At 48.3% G+C, this 18,479-nt stretch overlaps 1 protein-coding gene across 4 annotated transcripts in view; it reads left to right on the plus strand.

Annotated features, from left to right (window-relative positions):
* MIDN (midnolin) overlaps positions 1-17,947 on the plus strand; it is a 39,793-nt gene extending 21,846 nt beyond the window's left edge. For all 4 annotated transcript variants that reach the window (XM_063290879.1, XM_063290881.1, XM_063290878.1 and 1 more), the window contains exons 5-8: positions 1,669-2,118; positions 2,951-3,083; positions 4,167-4,445; positions 13,534-17,947. In XM_063290879.1, the coding sequence (XP_063146949.1) occupies positions 1,669-2,118; positions 2,951-3,083; positions 4,167-4,445; positions 13,534-13,796 (1,125 nt within the window). In that variant the 3' untranslated portion in view covers positions 13,797-17,947. The remainder of the gene's footprint in view (positions 1-1,668; positions 2,119-2,950; positions 3,084-4,166; positions 4,446-13,533) is intronic.
* Positions 17,948-18,479: the final 532 nt, after the last annotated feature.

The following is an 18,479-nucleotide window of genomic DNA, read 5'->3' on the forward strand; positions in this document are numbered from 1 at the left end:
AACGGGCTCGTGGATTGTTTGAGGTGGAGGTTGCATCCCTCAGCAGCCACCGTCCTTGTTTTATTCCATGTCTCATGAAGGATGTTGTTTCCTCCAAAAGATCTAGCACAACCTTGAGAACTTTAAGATATGTGGACTTCAACTCCCAGAATTCCCCAGCCAGCATGTTGAAGTCCACATATCTTAAAGTTCTCAAGGTTGAGAAACACTGATCTAGAAGCTTGCTGGGTGCATGTAGGTTGGAAAAAGCAGCTCACCTGGAGGCTTGCTTTAAAACAGGGACAGGACCCCATCAAAAGTTTGACCCTGCTTTGAAGACTGCCTTCCTCCTGCCTCTCTGCAGACCCCTGGCCAGCGGAATCCACTAGCAATCTAACCCAAGATTTTTCTTCTCCTCTTTCTCTTCCGTAATGCCCCTTTACCAGGTTGGATGGCAAAGAGAACTGCCCAGCCCCTGCCCAGTTTTTTCTTCTCTTTTCTTTCTTTCTCAAAAACTCCACCCTTCAGCTACACGCCCCATCTGGTTCAGCAAATATTGACTGCTGTTTTTCCTAGCTGCCCTCTGTTCGCCGGGCCGAGTTGCCCTCCCTCCTGTTCCGAAGGTCCCTTGGGTGTATTATGGTCTGTCTCTAAAGGTGGAAGGGAAGATAATTCCGTCTGAGCTGGGAATTGCATAGAAGTCAAGGAAAAAGGGGAATTCCTTCGTTCTCTTTGGCCTCTTGTTCTGTGCTAAACAGGTGATGGGAAGGTGTTCAAGACAAGCGACTTTGCTCAGGAGAAGGGCCGGCTGGCCTCCTCTCGATCTGCGGATGCCAAACAGGAACTTAAGATCTGGGCGATGCGTGTCTTAGTTTGATGATTACGGTAGCTAGGCACCAAAGGCAACCTGAGGGCTCTGGGCAAATAATGAAGAAGTGTTCCCTCAGACTTTGTGTATTTTCCTTCGTGCTTTTGGGCTTTCTCCCAGGTTTTTGGACCATGGATGGGGGACAACAGGGATGCACCCAGCATCAGAGTTCAGAAGCCCCCTCTCTCTTAAGACAAGAAAGCGCCAAGGAAGTCTTAGACGCATTGCGGGTGTAGCGTTGCAACCGGAAAGGCCAGTACAGGTAGTCCTTTCTGAACAACCACAATTGGGACTGGAATTTCAGTTGCTAAGCAAAGCGGTCATTAAGCGAATCTGACCCGATTTTACTACCTTTAGCAGTCGTTAAGTGAATCTCTGTGGGGGTTAAGTGGACCACATGGTCGTTAAGCAAATCACATGGTTCCCCATTGATTTTGCTTGCCAGAAGCCGGCCAGGAAGGTTGAAAATGGCAATTACGTGACCATGGGACACTGTGACAGTCATAAATGCGAATCGGTTGCCAAGTGCCCAAATTGTGATCACATGGCCACAGGGATGCTGCAATGTTTGTAAGTGTGAGGACTGGTCATAAGTCGGTTTTTTCAGCACCATTGTCAGCACCGTCACTAAATGAATGGTTGTTAAGAGAGGACTACCTGTAACTTAAGGTTTAATCCTGCACCCAGTAGTGCTTATTTCCACCTACCCCTCGCTTTTGGGGTACTTGGGATTCCCAGGAATAGTTTTGTCCCTGCGTGAAACATCTGGCTGAAAATCAGCTGCCTGATCTGACCACTCCACTTGCTGTTCTCTTTTTCAGGTAAACGACTTCCTATCCGGGAGGTCCCCCCTGACCCTCGCCCTGCGAGTGGGCGATCACATGATGTTTGTCCAGCTGCAGCTGGCGGCTCAGCAGAACAGCGGGCAGCTCCAACACCGCCACGTGATTGCCAGCCGCGGAGAGCAAGCCGGAGGCGCCACAGCGACCACACCGGTGCCAGCGGCTGGGCCAGCTGCCTCCGGTTGCCGCACCCTCCATGGGGGCAGCCCCACGTCCTCCACTTTCACCCGGCTCCCCACGGCACCCGCTTGCCCGCAAAGCCCTATGCCCAGTCCTGCTGCTTCTCCGTCGCCAATGCAGACGATGCCTCTCTACTGCACCGCCGCTAACCCCACGCCCGTCACGGCAGGGATGTTCCATTCGCACGGGGCCGGTGCACCAACGGTCAATGGTGGGGGCAGCGGCAGCGTCCTTTCTTCATGTTCAGAGGTCAGTTTTGGGGTCCTTGGGGTCAAGGGAGGGGGGCTGAAATCAAGGAGTGCTGAGCATGAACAGAAAAGTCCAGAAGCCGGACCATTTGGAGCTGACTTTTGAGTTCCAACCTATGGCAGCCTTGCTCCCCACTGATTAGCAGCCAGGAACATGGTGCAGACTTAAAACAGATCCCCACAAGGGGCAGAATTGGTCCTTTGCCCTGTATGCTCCCCCCACCCTCCTGCGAACCATGAAATAATGTCTATGTGCATTATGTGATTTCTGCTATGGACAATGGAGGGGTGTTGCATTCTGGCTTGTTAAAAAGGCATAGCCATCTTTTTATCTCTAGTGCAGTGTTTCTCAACCTTGGGAACTTTAAGGTGGGTGGACTTCAACTCCCAGAATTCCCCAGATAGCCATTTTCAAAGGCTGCCTTGGAATTCTGGGAAATGCAGTCCCAGTGCATCAGGAAGGCACCACCCGATTAGGCTGAGTTAGGATAGCCAAATGGATGGCTCCAGCTCTCCAAACTTGCAGGTGGAAAAGGGTCTTCCCCATAATTTGCTACCAGATCCTTTTCAGTGGGAGTGTGGGGACTGAACTTGAGATCTTTCATGTACCAAGGAAAATTTATCCAGAGGGAGAAGGAAAAGCGAAGTGTAAACTTCAGCAGTGAGCTTCTCCTATCTCTTTACATCCCCATTTTCAGCTAAGGCCAGGAAGGCTGGCTTCAAAATTTTTCTGATCATGACACCTTGTCTGAAGATGGTTTGGGGAGAGTTTTCAGGACGGGCCTCCAGTCGCCCCCCGTCCCTGCTTAGCATCTCCTCTTCCGCTTTTCCAGGTGGACTGTGGCACACGGAGTAAAAGTTCGCCCAGCAGCAGCCCCACCCAGGCCTCCCGGACCCGCAAACACGGCGCTGTGATAGAAAGCTTTGTTAACCACGCCCCAGGGGTCTTTTCAGGAACATTTTCTGGTATGCCTATGTTAAGCTTCTCTGCCCCTTTAACTGCTTTCCACAGGAGGAAATAGGGGTAGAAGGGATTACGTGCAGGCTTCAGAGTCCCACAGGGCTCTTAAATTAGATGAAGAAACCAGTGAAATTTCAAAAGCTGGCCTAGGTTTATATTCTCCCGGCAAATACACTGGTTGTACTTGGTGAATTTATCCGTATCTAAGCTGAATGAGATTTTGTTTCTCACCCCCAGCCGATGGCTGCTGCAGACCGGTTTGACTTCTAAAAGCTGTCGTGGCTAAATGGCGTTGTTATCGTTAGCCCGAAGCACTTAGTAGTTCCATGACAAATACAGTTCCTATGGGCTTCAAAACTGGCTTTTCACAGATTTTTTTAAAAAAAGCTTTCTGCTTGTGTAGAAAAAGGTCTTGAAGCCTCAACCATAAGTGAAAGTAGTATTTGGCTTAAAGAAAAAAAAAGTTGCACGTATTGCCTTTTTTTACAAAAAGCTGAAAAATAACCTTGAGCAGGAGTCAGCAAACTACGACCTGTGGGCCAAATCCAGCCCACCACCTGTTTTTATATGGGCCACAACCAGGTGGGTGGGTGGCAGAACATGAAGCCCGAACCTCAGCTGAGTTCTCAGGGCCAAGGACAGGGTGCCCTGGGTGGTGGCAACCTATCAGCAGCCTCCTTGCAAGTGGGTTGGTGCTACCCGATGACTGCCATGCTCCTTGGCCTGCAGACCTGCCAGCTGTGCTCATGGAGGGGTGGGATCTGGCCTCTTAGAGAAAAAGTTTGCCGATTTGCCAACCCTTGACTACAGGACTAGCAACTTGGCTTTAAAGATTTGGAAAAAGTCTCTCTATATAGCAGTGTTTTTCAACCTTAGCCACTTTAAGATGTGTGGACTTCAACTCCCAGAATTCCCCAGCCATGGAATTCTGGGAGTTGAAGTCCACACATCTTAAAGTGGCCAAGGTTGAAAAACACTGCTATAAACCAATACTGTTGTTTTTTGTCATGATAGATTTTAAGGACACAGGAGTGGCTCCGATCCTTGCTCAGCTGTGGCCTTTTCTGTTTCTCCCCACCACCTTGCAGGCACTTTGCACCCCAATTGCCAAGACAGCAGCGGGCGGCCGCGCCGAGACATCGGCACCATCCTGCAGATCCTCAACGACCTCCTGAGCGCCACGCGGCACTACCAGGGCATGCCCCAGTCGCTGACGCAGCTGCGGTGCCAGACGCAGTGCTCCTTGTCAACCCCCTCTCTGGATCTTGCCAATCACACTACCTCAGAAAGGACGGCAGCTGCTGCCAACCAGCCCTTGCACTTGGGGGCCCAGTGCCCGAGCCAAGCAGCCGCCTGCAAGCCCACCGGTGAGTCTGCAGACCCGCTCTGGGGTCCCCCCCCCCACGTACTTCTCCCATCCCCGTCTCTCGGTTTTGCAGGGGGTGAAAGAACCGGCTGTTTTCTGCAGGCTTGGTCTCTGAGAAGGAGTGAAGGTCTGGCGGGGCGGGGCGGGGGGGAAGCCTGGGGGCAGGGCTTAATCTGGGGAGGGGAGGAGCATATGCAAAACGGGCAGGATCAGTGGTGCCCAGGGCTGGGGTTGGGATTTTCCCCATTCTCTGACGGTTTAGAGCAGGGTCGCTGTTACAGGGGAATTCTGGGAGTTGAAGTCCAGACATCTTCAAGTTGCTAAACTTGAGAATGAGTGTGTTTGGGATTGACGAAATGTCATTGCGACATATCCCCTTGTCTTCCCAGGTTTGGGATTCCTGCAAGATGCATTTTGAATTTCTTTATCAGGTGCATATTTAAGCTGCAAGGGAGGGATGCATGTGCTCATCAGATTACCCTTAATCCTCACGCATGTGGTCAGGCAACAGAGAATTCGCTTCGTTTCTGCTTCTGTCAGTTTAGGTGTTTTCATTTGTTTTCTTTGTGGGCAAACATCCTGTGCCCCAAGTGGGAGGTGTTCCTGCAGGTGTGCAAAAGGCTGGGCTCCATCCCATAATCCACTCCTGGCCAAAATGCAGCAAAGGAGCTGTGGAATCAAAGCAGACCTACATTTTCTTCCCTTCACAATCAGCCCCAAACTCTTAGAAGGCGTCCTCCTGTTTATCTGATTGGTCTTGGCTGAAGTTCAAAAGCACAGCCTGGGTGCATTAGTCCTTGGGAAAGGAGGCCACCAGGAAATCGGAACCTATATTTCCTGCTGAGAAGTAAAAAAAATCTTCCTCTTCTAGATCACTGCCAAGTCAGGAATTAATTTTGGCTTGCATGTTGTGTGAACTCAGCCATGAAAGAAACTATGGTTTAGACCAGTGTTTTTGAACCTCAGCAACTTTAAATTGTGTGACTTCAAGTCCCAGAATTCCCCAGCCAGCATTTGTGGAGCATGGCTGGCTGGGGAATTCTGGGACTTGAAGTCCACACATCTTAAAGTTGCTGAGGTTCAAAAACAGTTTAGAGCAAGATATGAGCTCCATCTTCCAATTTTTTTGCAACTAAGCTTTTCCATCCATCCATCCATCAACCTAGTTTGCTAGCTCCCTATCAGGCTCAGTAAATCCTAGGTTGGGGGACCCTGAAGCATACTGAAAGGCTAGATTATCTATTTGCTTTTGCTAATGGATGGCATTAACCCGTTGCCTGCCCAGGAGACCTTGAATGCTTCCTCCCTCAAGGCTGTTGATTACTGTACTGTACTTTCTGTTTTATCAACTTGGAATCTGCATATGTAAATAGACTGCCTGTTGTTCAGCCAGTGGAGAAATGATAGCTAGATTAAAATGCCATTTGCTCCCCAGCCTTCCTTTGCCGTGCAAATAATGCTGGGTGCGTTTTTGTGTGTGTGAAAATAACCCTTCCCATTCACACTCCAATTACCTCCCCCACCTCCCCCTTCAGGTGCACGTTTGTGTGTGTGATGCTTCATGTCCATACACCAAATAGAAAGTGGAATGCTGCTTTTATTTTTTTTTCTGATTTATTTTCCTTGACAAGGTGTGAGTTTGAGAACAGAGAGGGAAGAACAGATAATAAAGATGCATTAGGTTGAAGCCAGGCATGGTCAAAAAGCTGCTGCAATCAGGATCTCTTTTAAGGTTCCTTGATTTCAAAGGCTGTGTTCCAGGGGAACTGTGGCAGTTGTAATCCCAGCCTCTCGGGAGGACATCAAGTTGGGGAAGTTGGTGTTCCCAAGGGTATGCACACCTAGATCCATCTCAATAGATGTCAGCCCCAGGGTTCAGCTTTGGCTCTACCTTGCTTGAAAAACCTGAACAAGCAGCTTATATGTTCCAGTGTTTTGCATCCATTAGCACTCTAAACACTATAGATTGTTTGATTATGTGCCATCAAGTCAGTGTTGGCTCTAACTGGCCACGGAGATAGACTTTCTCCAGGAAGATCTGTCCCCAACCTGGTCCTTCGGGTTTCCCATTACTGCTGTTCTCAAGTCCACCCCCCATGCTTCTGACCCTCCTCCTCTTCTCTTTCCTTCCACCTTTCCAAGCACTGGAGCCTTTTCCAGAGAGCTGGGTCTTCGCATTAGGTGTTCCAAATATGATCATTTGAGCCGGGTCATTTGTGCCTCGAGTGAAAACTCTGGACTGATTTGTCGGATGATCCATTCATCTGCTTCCTGGGCCGTCTGTAGTGTCCTCAGGGGTCTTCTCCAACCCCAGATTTCAAAACCTTCCTCTCTTGCTTCTCCAAAGTCCAGCTCTTGCACCCATGGAGCGTCAGAGGGAGAACAAACACCTGCATGATTCTGAGTCTATGCTAATCACTCTACTCCTGTGTTTTTAAAGGTTTGCAGGGGATTGAATCTAGCTTCAGGAGACCTTTTTATTCTGCAGTTTAGAGTGGGGGAGAATGACAGAATAGACAGAACCAGCCTCTTCTCCAGGGCAGCAGCCAAAGGTTATGTGGCAGAAGGGGAGGGACTAAAAGAGATGTCCATTTTCTGCTTGTGCCAGAAAAGACGAGGGGGAAGGAGAGGGGGGGAGAGAGGAAGTCATGTTGCTTTGCAACGATCGCCCCAGCCCCCTCCCTTGCCCCCTGCTCCTGGCCTTTCTATTTTGGGTTTGAAGCTGCCTGCTTTGCTCAGACTAAAATGACGGGAAGCAAAGCATAGCAAGTCTGTTTCCTAACAAAGCTCCTTGGGCTTGTAAACGCCTTCTTGTTAATGGTTTTGGCTGCATTGCCCTGGGTAGCTGTCTGAACCAAGGAAAGTATTCACTGCACATAGAAAAGGAACTGGACAGGACAAACCATAATAGACCGGTAGACCATCTCTTAGCACTACAGGTAGTCCTCACTTAACGACCATTTGTTTAGTGACGGTTCAGACTTAAGACAGTGCTGAAAAAACCGACTTACAACCGGTGCTCACACTTAGGACCGTCACAGCAGTCCCCGCAGTCACATGATCAGAATTTGAGCACTTGGCAACCGGGTCGCATTTATGACCATCGCTGCATCCTGCGGTTACGTGATCGCCATTTTCAAACTTCCCGGCCAGCTTCTGGCAAGCAAAATCAAAGGGGAACTGCATGATTTGCTTAACAACCACATGGTTCGCTTAACAACCATGGTGATTCACTTAAGGACCCCCACAAAAAAGGTCATAAAATTGGGTGGGATTTGCTTCTTGACCGCTTCACTTAGCAACCGAAATCCCAGTCTCGATTGTGGTCATTAAGCGAGGACTATCTGTATTGTGCTTGAATTCAAGAGGTGAGGAAAAAAACCAGGCGGAGAGCTGTTAAATCTTCTAAAGCAAAGAACATCCCCGGATCAATCCTTGGTTTGCCTGCAAGACGGTCTTGGATAGAGACAGCCTCTCTCCTTCTCCTGCACCCGTAGTGAGAATGGCTGATGAGGAACCCGCAGTACGCCTTGCCGAAGAAACGGAGTCTGGCTGTGTGCCCAGACATTGCAAAACTCTGCCGGTTTCCAAGGCTATCTGACTTGGCGCACCCTTTGTCAAAGGACGGGGGAGGACCAAGTGGTCTCGAGATCCCCTCCCAACCGGTTCCCCACTCGAGCAGCCAGCTGGAGCCAGCAAAGTCCGGAGCATTTGCTTGCGTCAGAACTTGGCTCACCGGCGCAGCTTTCTCGGCACGGCAGGGTCAGCCCAACCTACCAGTGCTCCCATGTAGGAGGCTGTCTGCCTTCAAGGCCACCCCGAGGAACAGGCGGCCTCCGCTTCCCATCCCGCCCTCCCTCCCTCCTCCCCATTTTCTGGGAACTTGCTGTCCTCCTTCCCGCCTCCCCCTTCCCTTGTCATGCACCGAAGCAGACCAGCTCCTCTGCGCACGCCGGCAGCTGAGCTACGTCACCCAAACGCCTGCGAAGCTGGCATCCGCCTTGCAAGGCCCTCCTTGGCAGGGCAATTAAAAAAAAATTAAAAATCAGCGAGTGAGATGCCCAGCCCCTGGGCCACCAGATGCCACCTGCCTGAAACACAAAAACTGACGGTTGCAGGGGGGTGGGGGGAAGCACGCTCTTTTCAAATGGGGCGGCAAAGGAAGTGTGGGTTCCGCAGCACGTTTCCTTTGCTGTTTCTGTCCCTGCCCGTCGGATGCATACTGCTTGGTCTCTGGCTCCTGTTTGTGTCCCCCGCCCTCCCCAAGCATGGGTGTACCCCGTGGGGGGGGCTTTTTCTCTTCCCAAACAAAGAACCACGGGATGAATTGGGAAGGAACGGAAGGAAGCAAGCGAGTGAGGGGGACGCTGTAGAAAGAGGAGGTTCGAAGCCACAAATGCTGCATTGAGCGCTTTGTAAACGCCCCCCCCCCCCCGTTTAGGCAGTTGTCTGCAGCCAAGTGGGAGAGATGGAGCCGAAAGTGCTGGGCTGTGTGGGGGGGGCTCTACACCCTCTCCTTTCATTATGCTGCACCTGGGGGGGGCAGCCCTTCTCATGGAAAGAAATTGAGACAAAGCCCCCTTTCTTATCCTTGTTTTTTTTTCCCCTTCTGCCTTCTTACTGGACTAGATGGAAGCCAGTTTGGTGTAGCGGTTAAGGCAGTGTTTTTCAACCTCAGCAGTTTGAAGGTGTGTGGACTTCAATTCCCAGAATTTCCCAGCCAGCCTCTGTGGACTTCAATTCCCAGAATTCCCCAGCCAGCCTCTGTGGACTTCAATTCCCAGAATTCCCCAGCCAGTATTTGTGGACTTCAATTCCCAGAATTCCCTAGCCATTCAATTCTGGGAGTTGAAGTCCACACATCTTCAAGTTGCCGAGGTTGAGAAACACTGGGTTAAGGCACTAGGCTAGAAACTGGGAGACCCTGAGTTCTAGTCTCATCTTGGGCACAAAGACATCTGGGTGACCTTGGGCCAGTCAGTCTCTCTCAGCCCTAGGAAAGAGGCAATGGCAAACCACTTCCGAAAAACCTTGCCAAGAAAAGTGCAAGGACTGGTCCAGGTGGTCTCTGAGAATCGGACACGATTAAACGGATTAAAAAGGAAAACCAAAACTGGATTAGATGGGAGTAACTGTTCCATCCCACAGAGGAAAATAAGGGTGGGAAAGGGGCCGTCTCTGAGCCCCTTTGCAGAGTGTGGTTCCCTTCAGCCCATCTGAAATCCTTTTGATTGCTTCCCTGAGGTCCTCAAGGCGTTTTTTGAGCTGCTGCACTTTTGAAAATTAGGCCTCCGGTGAGACTAGTTGAAGAGATGTGACAGAGCGGCGTCTCTGGATTGGTCCCCAAATCCTACCTGCACAGAGGAGGGAGGAGAGAAGGAGCAGGCAGACCACATGGATCTGCACATTGTCTGTTTGGCTTGCACGCTTAGGGATGGGGAATGGTCGTCTTAGAAAAGGGCCTGGGCGGTAATTGCACTCACTGGTGTGTGCAGAGGCCTGGAATGCTTTTCTGCTCACTTGGGGGAAAGCTGAGGGTCAAAATGCTTTTAAAAATCTTTAAATTTTTAATTTAAAATATTTAAATATTTAAATTTTAAACAGTTAAAATTTAAAATTTTAAAATTTTACATTTAAAAAATTGAAAATGCTGAGGCTGTGCAAAGAGACTTGGCAAAGGGAGGGGTGTGGCCCAGTGGGGGGCATGGGGGGTGCTATTTCTGCAGGAAGACTGGTGGGGGGGTTTCTTGATAGTTCTGAGCATCAAGCAAGTGGGAATCGAGCCAAAAGGGAGGTGGGGAGGAGGTCAAGCCGGGAAGGGAATCAGCTATGCTGGAAGGCTACGCTGTTCTGTTCTGTACTTTGTGATGGTTTCTAACCAGTGTACCAGCTTGCATGTGCATAGGGGCCCTCCTTTAGTGTTCAAGCATGATGGGACTTGTAGTTCAACATATCTGGGCAATTTGCTGTGGTTGTTGCTGTTACTCTATAGCTGTACTGATTTGGGGGGTCGCGCAGGCAAACTTACAAGCCCAGGACTGGCAGATGCTTGGACTTCAACTCCCAGAATTCCCTAGTCAGCATGGCCATTTCTGAGAATTCTAGGCGTTGAAGGTCACTCTCCAGGTCAGTGCTTCTCAACCTTGGCAACTTTGAGATATGTGGACTTCAACTCCCAGAATTCTTGCTCAGGTTGAGAAACACTGCTCCAGGTGGATGGATTTCAGCTCTCAGAGTTCCCTGGTCAGTTGGGCCATTGCTGAGAATTCTGGGAGTTGAAGTCCACCCACCTGGCAGTAGCCCAGGTTGGGAACGCTGGGTTACAATGCCAGATTAAGACTGAGGAGATCCCAGTTCAGGTCCTCCTGCCCACCCTAAAACTGACTGGGGGAGCTTGAGTCAGTCAGAGTCTCATCCCAGCCTACCTCGCAGGCTTGTGGTGGAAATTAGAGACCTATTCACAGAGTTCCTTGGAGGGAAAAAAAAGTTATCTAATTAAACTGTCAGTGGAGAGCATGGACCCCTTCTCTCCTCTGCCCTCCATGCTTTGATCAGCCTGTCCACCAAGTCAAATCTTTCTCTCTGGGGGTGGTCACACACTTCTGGTCTCTTCGGATGAATTCCTCTAGAATAAATGCCGCCCCCAGCTTCTGTCCTGCCTGTCACCAGTGCAGATTAAAAATGCCCTTCCGCGCTTTAGGGCAGGAAATCAGCTAGTTAATTCTTAACATGCTTGGCTGCTTTCAGTCCTGCCAGTGCAGGAGTAGCTCAGCCTTCATCTGACGGGCATGTTTCCTCGTCCTTCCGTATTCCTAATTCCAGGGCCCATCACCCAAGTATATGCCTATTTCCACATTAGTTTGCAGATACCCCTCTGGGGAGGGAAAACAAGAGACTTAAATCATGGCAGACCAAATTGCTTTTTTGCAGGAGGGGCACCCAGTTATTCTAGGTTTCAGGTTTTTAGCCAGAGAAGGAGGGGCACCCAGTTATTCTAGGTTTCAGGTTTTTAGCCAGAGAAGGAGGGGCACCCAGTTATTCTAGGTTTCAGGTTTTTAGCCAGAGAAGGAGGGGCACCCAGTTATCCTAGGTTTCAGGTTTTTAGCCAGAAAAGGAGGGGCACCCAGTTATTCTAGGTTTTTAGCCAGAGAAGGAGGGGCACCCAGTTATTCTAGGTTTCAGGTTTTTAGCCAGAGACCCTGGCAGAGAAAGTGCCACGAAGAGAGTGGGCTCTGCTTTTTTCTATCTCTCGTTTTTGTAATTGTTCAATTGTTCGCCCACCCACGGGCTGCTAAAGCGAGCGGGCAAAGAAGAGGGATTTATTATTTTTTTCCCCAAAGCACCCTCTGCCTCCTCCTTTGACAGGCGCAGAGTGGAAGGCGTGAAGCCGCGAGTGGAGTTACTTCTGTACTGCTCATAAGGGGGAGGCCATCTCAACCTGGCGAGGGGGCAGAACAAATCCAAGGTGTCCAGAACCATTGTTTACCTGCTGTTTTAGCATCCTGGCTCTGTTGCCACGGAAACAGTGACCTAGTTAAAGCCCCTCCCGTGCCTGAAGGCCTGGAGGGCCTTTAATGCACGGGGAGCGTCTCACCACCGTCAAATATGACCCCCACAGGCGCTTGGGGAGGATGGTGGCCGGATTTTAACTTAGTTTTCCTACATATCCGGGAGGGAAGGGGTCAGCCAAGATATTTCTAAGAAACTGGCGAGGGGAGCCGAAAGCAAAGGCTCACTCTTCTAGTTATCCTCCAGCAGCTGATGTTCAGGGGCAGGACCTTTAGTATGTTTTATTTATTCACTCAATTTATCTGTTGGTTTCTTCTCTTCCTCTGTGGATTGGTTTCTTCCTTGCTAATTCTGAGGATTGTTGTTGTGACTTGTGGCTAGGAGTTCTGCAGAATGCTTTTGCCCTGGGGAAAGAAGTCCTAAGGTTAAGCAATAAAGCCACCGCCTTTCTCCTCCAGCAATTTGAATAACTGCCTGCGTATGGGGGAATGAGGGGGGCAGGTGACAGGGTCACAAGGTGTAATCTTGAGTTTTGCAACCTGTCTAAGTTACAAAGTTTGGTTAGTCATTCTTGGCTGCTTGCTTTTTAGCCATACAGGTAGTCCTCACTTAATGACCACAATTGAAACCGGAATTTTGATTGCTAAGCACAGCAGTCATTAAGCAAATCTGACCCAGTTTTATGACCTTTTTGCAGTGGTCATTAAGCGAATCACGTGGTTCCCCATTGATTTTGCTTGCCAGGAGCCAGCTGGAAAGGCAAAAAATGGTGACCACAGGATGCTGCAATGGTCATAAATGAGAACTGGTTGCCAAGCACCCAAATCATGATCATGTGACTGCAGGGACACTGCCACAGTCGTAAGTGTGAAAACTGGTTATAAGTTAGTTTTTAGCACCGTCGTAAGTCTGAACCATCACTAAATGAATGGTTCTTAAGTGAGGACTACCTGTACCTGGGTCCATAACAGGAAAAATGAAGTTGAGTTGAACATCAGGCCAGCCACTAACCTACGTGGGTGGGTTGTTGTGAGAACAAAAGTTTGGAACTGATGTGAAGTCTTTCATGCCGCCCCCCAAAAGAGAGAACCCCAGATTTCCAGCCTCTTTCTGTTCCGGAGGAGGCCCATCTCTGGAGCACAGGAGAAAGAAGGCCCAAAGGTTTGCAAGGAAAACTTTTTCAGTTTTCTGTGTAGTTTCTGTTCCTTGGGCCATGAGATGGGATAGCTGAAATCCGGAGTATTCTGTTGCATTATTTTACTTCCCGCTGTGAACCGCTTGGTGAACGAATTCAATCCAGTGTGGGTGAAGGCACCGTTGGGAAACCTGAAAGGCCAGGTTGGGGACAAATCACCTTGGATCAGATCTAGCTACGTGGTTGCTAGGAGTTGACACCACCTTGATGGCACATAATCAGTTGCTTGTCAATCCTGCTGGCGCAAGGGGAAAGGAACTGGCCAGTGGATCTGTATCAGGGGGACATTGTAAATCACATTTTTTTTACAGCTGAAAGAGTGATTGGAATCCATTTCAACTCTTCCTCTAACGGCGCTGTTTTTTCTGTGCCCCTCCGCTTTTAGGTGACCGCTTGCGACAGACAGAGAACCGTGCCACGCGTTGCAAAGTGGAACGCCTGCAGCTTTTGATGCAGCAGAAACGGCTGCGCCGGAAGGCAAGGCGGGACGCCCGGGCCCCCTACCACTGGCTGCCCAATCGAAAATCTGGCCGCACCAGCAGCAACAGCAGCGTCTCTAGCGAAGGCAGCCTTGATCTGGACTTCGAAGATTCAGTTTGGAAACCCGAAGTCAAAGCGGACATGAAATCCGAATTTGTCGTAGCATAAAAATAATAAACCTTGGGCAGGGGAAACGGAATCTTCTGGGGTGGGTGGGGCGGGGAAGGGGGTGTTGGAAAACAAGTTCAAAGACCCTTTAGTAATAATAATAATAATAATACATTTTTTTGGTCCGTGAGAGCAAAGTTTTTGGGTGCTTGATTATAAAACAAGACTGGATTGCTGTGGATTTCGTTGGGTGGACCTTGTCTTCAGATGCATCGAGGTGGATGAGCCCAGCCTTGGAACAGTATTTTCTATTTTCAAAACTGTTCTGCTTTTATTTTAAGAACTGAAACAGCTTGAGGGCAAAACAGGCAAGCGAGAGACAATTCAGAAAGGAAGATGGCAAACACACTTCTTGGGGCTGGGGGGGGAATTGTTTTGGTTTCAGAAAGAGGAATCTTCCAGTGGCTGCCTTAGAAAACGTGTGGACGAAAAGCTGGACCAGTCATGGACTGGGTGGAGAGAGAGGACGACTTTGACCTTCTGACATCCTGATTTTATTTTATGATTGGGGATCGGAGGGGGGAAGAGGAAGGGGAGAACCAACCGCTGGGGTGTGCTGGAAGCTGCTTCCTCCCCACCGGAGCATTGGCGAAGGGGTGTGTTTCAAGCTGGAGGCAGTGTTGTGCCGGGAAGCTTCCTCCTTTTTTTTTTAAAAAAAAAATTTATTTGGGTGACTTTTGTGTAACGGGAAGCGCTGTGCATTCTTCAGGCAAGGGGAGGTCCCAGATGGAGGGTGGGCGGGTCAAAAAAAAACGGATTGGAGGGTGTATGCTTGTGTGTGTGTGTGTGTGTGCACACCTCTGTGTGTGTGTCTCTTTCTTTCTCCTTGATATGTAGCATTTCTCAATTATTCTTGACCTGTCCAATCTCCCGTAAGATCCCCCTCCTCTTCCCTCCTCGCCTCCACAGACGTCTCCCTTCATGAGGGCCGTGAGCACTTTAGAGAGGTGTGACTCGTGCAAGGAAGGGCAAGACCCCCAAAATGTTTGGGGTGGTTCTGAAAATATCAAGGAATTGAGAGATGATGGAGTGGGGGGTGCAGGGAAAAGGAATACTGTATGCCCTCTGAGGGCTTCCTCTCTCCGCGTTGTGCAACGTGGATGCGGTTTTTAAAATTCTGTGCATTAAATGTAAGAGGGGATCCGATCTTGCCTTTTTTGTTTGTTTTTTGCTTTTAAACAACCAACTAAGTGTGTTACGGGCTAGGCTGGGAGAGTAAGATTTAATTCCTGCCATTCTGGAACATCACTGGAGAGCTAGAAAGCAGTTTAGATCTGAGCTGCCATGCGGTTTTCTGCTTCTGTCGACAACCACACACAAAACCGATCCTAACATTTGGCCCCTCGACTCTCCATGTTGCAGGACTATCCTCACTCAGTCCCCTTTCGTATTTACCTCCTCCTCCACTTTGGATAGCTGCTGAGCCTGCTGAGCCTGCTTTCAATGCCTCTTTTTAGCCCCTAGAAATTGCCTGCATCCTTGATTCTCCCTCTCCCATCTCTTCCATGAAACAACCTCAGCTGTACCCTGGCTGTCTGACCTTTCTCAGAGGCGGTTTTGCCAGGGCCTATACACAGGAGTCCAAAACAAACCCTCTTGTTACAGAGACCAAGCTCTTGTTCTCATCCAAGGTTTTTTTTTAATTAGGTTTTTTTTATTTTTAATTAAGGGACACAAAAGTAATCTCTGGTAACTTAAGTAGTAGGGTGTTTTTTAGTTACTGATAGACATTGATAATCTGAGCCAGTAATTTTTCATAGGCTGTAGAAATTTGTTCTTGTCCTTCTGTGCAGACCTAGCAACCACAAGTGTGTGTGTGTGTATGTGATGCTTTTCAAAGAAAAGACTGCATGGAGAATAACTTGGGATCATCCAACTTGTGAAATAAGGATTTAATCTGCAATCCCATCTCGATGAAAACCTAGCATGGCGGGTTCTTTGCTCAGCACCTCTAGGTCATGATATGAATATGAACGCAGGATCATAAAAATATCGCAATCTGGAAAGGAGACTGGAGGTTGTAATGGTGGGTCGTAGCTGGATCTCTTTAGTAGATCATTTTCGAAGACTACACTTCCCATGGGTTCCTTTCCAGATTCCCCGACCAATAATGCCATTGGTATCTCTGTTTATCATAGCCTCTCTAAGAGCACATAGGCAGTTCAAGAGCTGCATTGTGATAAATGTGGGTGGGTAGCCTGCAACTGACCATGGTTGAAGCTGATACAAATTCTCTATCTCCTGCTTTAAACATCCATGCCATTTTTGGTTCACCCATCCATACAGGTTGAACGGGAAGATGAAAATTCATTTTCCGATGTCTGTTTTTGCCACTTGAAAAGGTCAAAAGCTGGAAAGTGTCGGCTCTTCTTTTCTCCAGCCTTCAGTTTCATTTGGGCTTTTGTTGACTTGTCCAGTTTTCCAAGTGGGTTTTGCAGACATTAAAACATGGGAAAACCCACACTGGGGGAAAAAAAGGCAGAGTTCCCTGTCCTTTTATCATTTTTCTCTTTGCTTATCCACTGTTCCCATATGTGCATCTATGTACAGTTTGGGCAATGGGAGAAATGATGGGTAGAGGAGAGAAACAGACATCTCCATTCACACCTATCCTTGGCCCAGGAGTTTGTAACTCTACTTGTCCAATATTGGTTTTTCCCCCTTTAAAAAAAAGTAATCAAAACCAGAATAAACTTATGAAGCAAATGCCCCCTTTGAAAAAGGTTTTCCCGTCAGTTGCTCTGCAATCTTTCTTCCCTCCCATCCCTTTTGTTAGTTTCTGCCAAATTTGTACCTGCTCTTGAAATAATTTTTCAGCGGTTGGCGCCTTAACAGCACGGCTGAGACCAGTGGAGGCATTCTAGAAAAATGATGGGAAGGGGGTCATTTTGGAAGGTTGAAGCCTGAGATGTCCTCTGCTTTCCCCTTTTTGGAGGGACTTTTTCACCTATTCCTTGATGCACAAAACTTTTTGTAGCTCAGCAGAAATATTCTTGCCTGTTCAAACTGTGTGCAGTTCTGTGTCCATTTAAAATAGGTTCCCCCTCCCATCTGTGAACTATGGAGATTTGTAATTAGAGACTCGTCAACTCTTCTGGCTATATAAGTTTATATTCTGTTTAATTGAACTGTCTTTTCGGTTAGCACACAGCCTCCCAACTTTGTGGGAGAAAATAGGATACCCAAGATAGGGGGACAGAGAGAAAACTTTGCATTGGAGTTCGGCTAGGATTTCACGGGAACGTGTTTTGCGACATTTCATGGTTAGAAGTCGGGTTGAAGACGCGGCCTTCTCTCCTTTGTAGATGAATGACGATTTCAGAAACTTCTTAAAAGGAAAACCAGGGTCCTGTGAAGAATAGGAAGCCACCTTCCCTGGCCTGGCATTTCCAGAGGTGCTGGGCCAACTCCAATGAGTGGTGTCATCCAGCACATCTGGATGGATTGCAGAAGCCTTGGGGACAGCTCAGCCAAATGAGATGATCCTGAAACAAATGTTGGGGTGGTCTGCAAGGTGGTGTCAGATTGTTGCTTTCAAATAAATTCCATATATGTTTCTCCTCTTTGGTCCCCCCCAATCTTGCATTTAGCAAAGATCCGCAATAGCCCCTTAACCCCATGTTTTGCTTGTATTTTAAGACAGTTGCGCAGCACCCTCCTCTCCCTCAGGTGCCATCAAAATCTGCATCCCTTTCTGGAACATCTTGCCAACTGGAGGGAGTGGGGGTAATACTCCCCCCCCAGTCAAATTGTGTCATTACACTTCCTCTTCCTTTTCCCTAGATGTGAAATTTCCTTTGTATGTGATGCTGTAGCGGGATTTTTAAAAAGTTTTTTAAATGTTTTTTTTAAGTGTATATTTAAATGTACTACTTTTTTGTATGGTGTGTGAGTGCATATATCCTTACTCCCTGCCCCACCTACTCATCCATTTTTTTCCACTCTCACTTGGGTGGGGGTCAGCTTTCTCCCCCCCCCCCATCTTGAAAGTTTAGGTAACAGCAAAAATGAATCCCAGAAGCATTATTTAAAAAAAAAAAGACCCTCCTGTGTGTGTGTTTTGAAAGAATGTGTGCGGGAGGGGGGAAGGGGAAAACACATAGACTTGTTTTATCACCTCATTTAAGTTACCTGTATTAAAAAAAAAGAAACTTTTAAAATGGTTTAAAAATAATAAACACAAAATAAAGATTGCTTGAGCCACACTTGGATTGTAGCCTAAATGATTCTCTTTTATGGGTGTATGAAATAAAATTGTCAGGGCAGGGGAGGAGGAGACATAGTTTTTAACTCCAATCCTGTTTCTATGGTTTGGATCAGGGTTTCTCAACCAGGGTTCGGTGGCACCCGAGGGTTCTGCAAGAGGTCACAATCTATTTAAAAAATTATTTCCAATTTGGGCAACTTCTCATTTGAAGTTTCATTCTGTATTTTTAGTTTAAGAACACTGTTAATGCCTTATATACAGGCCTACCCATGAAAGGAATAGAATAATTTTGTAACTTCTGCCCTATCTTTGAGCCTGAATGTGCAGGGGTTCCCCGAGGCCCAGAAAATATTTCAAGGGTTCCTCCAGAGTCAAAAGGTTGAGAAAGGCTGGTTTGGATTGTTCTCGAACACACAGGCATCGGCCTCCTGTGTTTGGACAGACATGCCTCCATTTCCAATTTTCTCCCGAGGGTC

Source organism: Candoia aspera, chromosome 1 (assembly GCF_035149785.1).
Source record: "Candoia aspera isolate rCanAsp1 chromosome 1, rCanAsp1.hap2, whole genome shotgun sequence".
NCBI lineage: Eukaryota > Metazoa > Chordata > Lepidosauria > Squamata > Boidae > Candoia > Candoia aspera.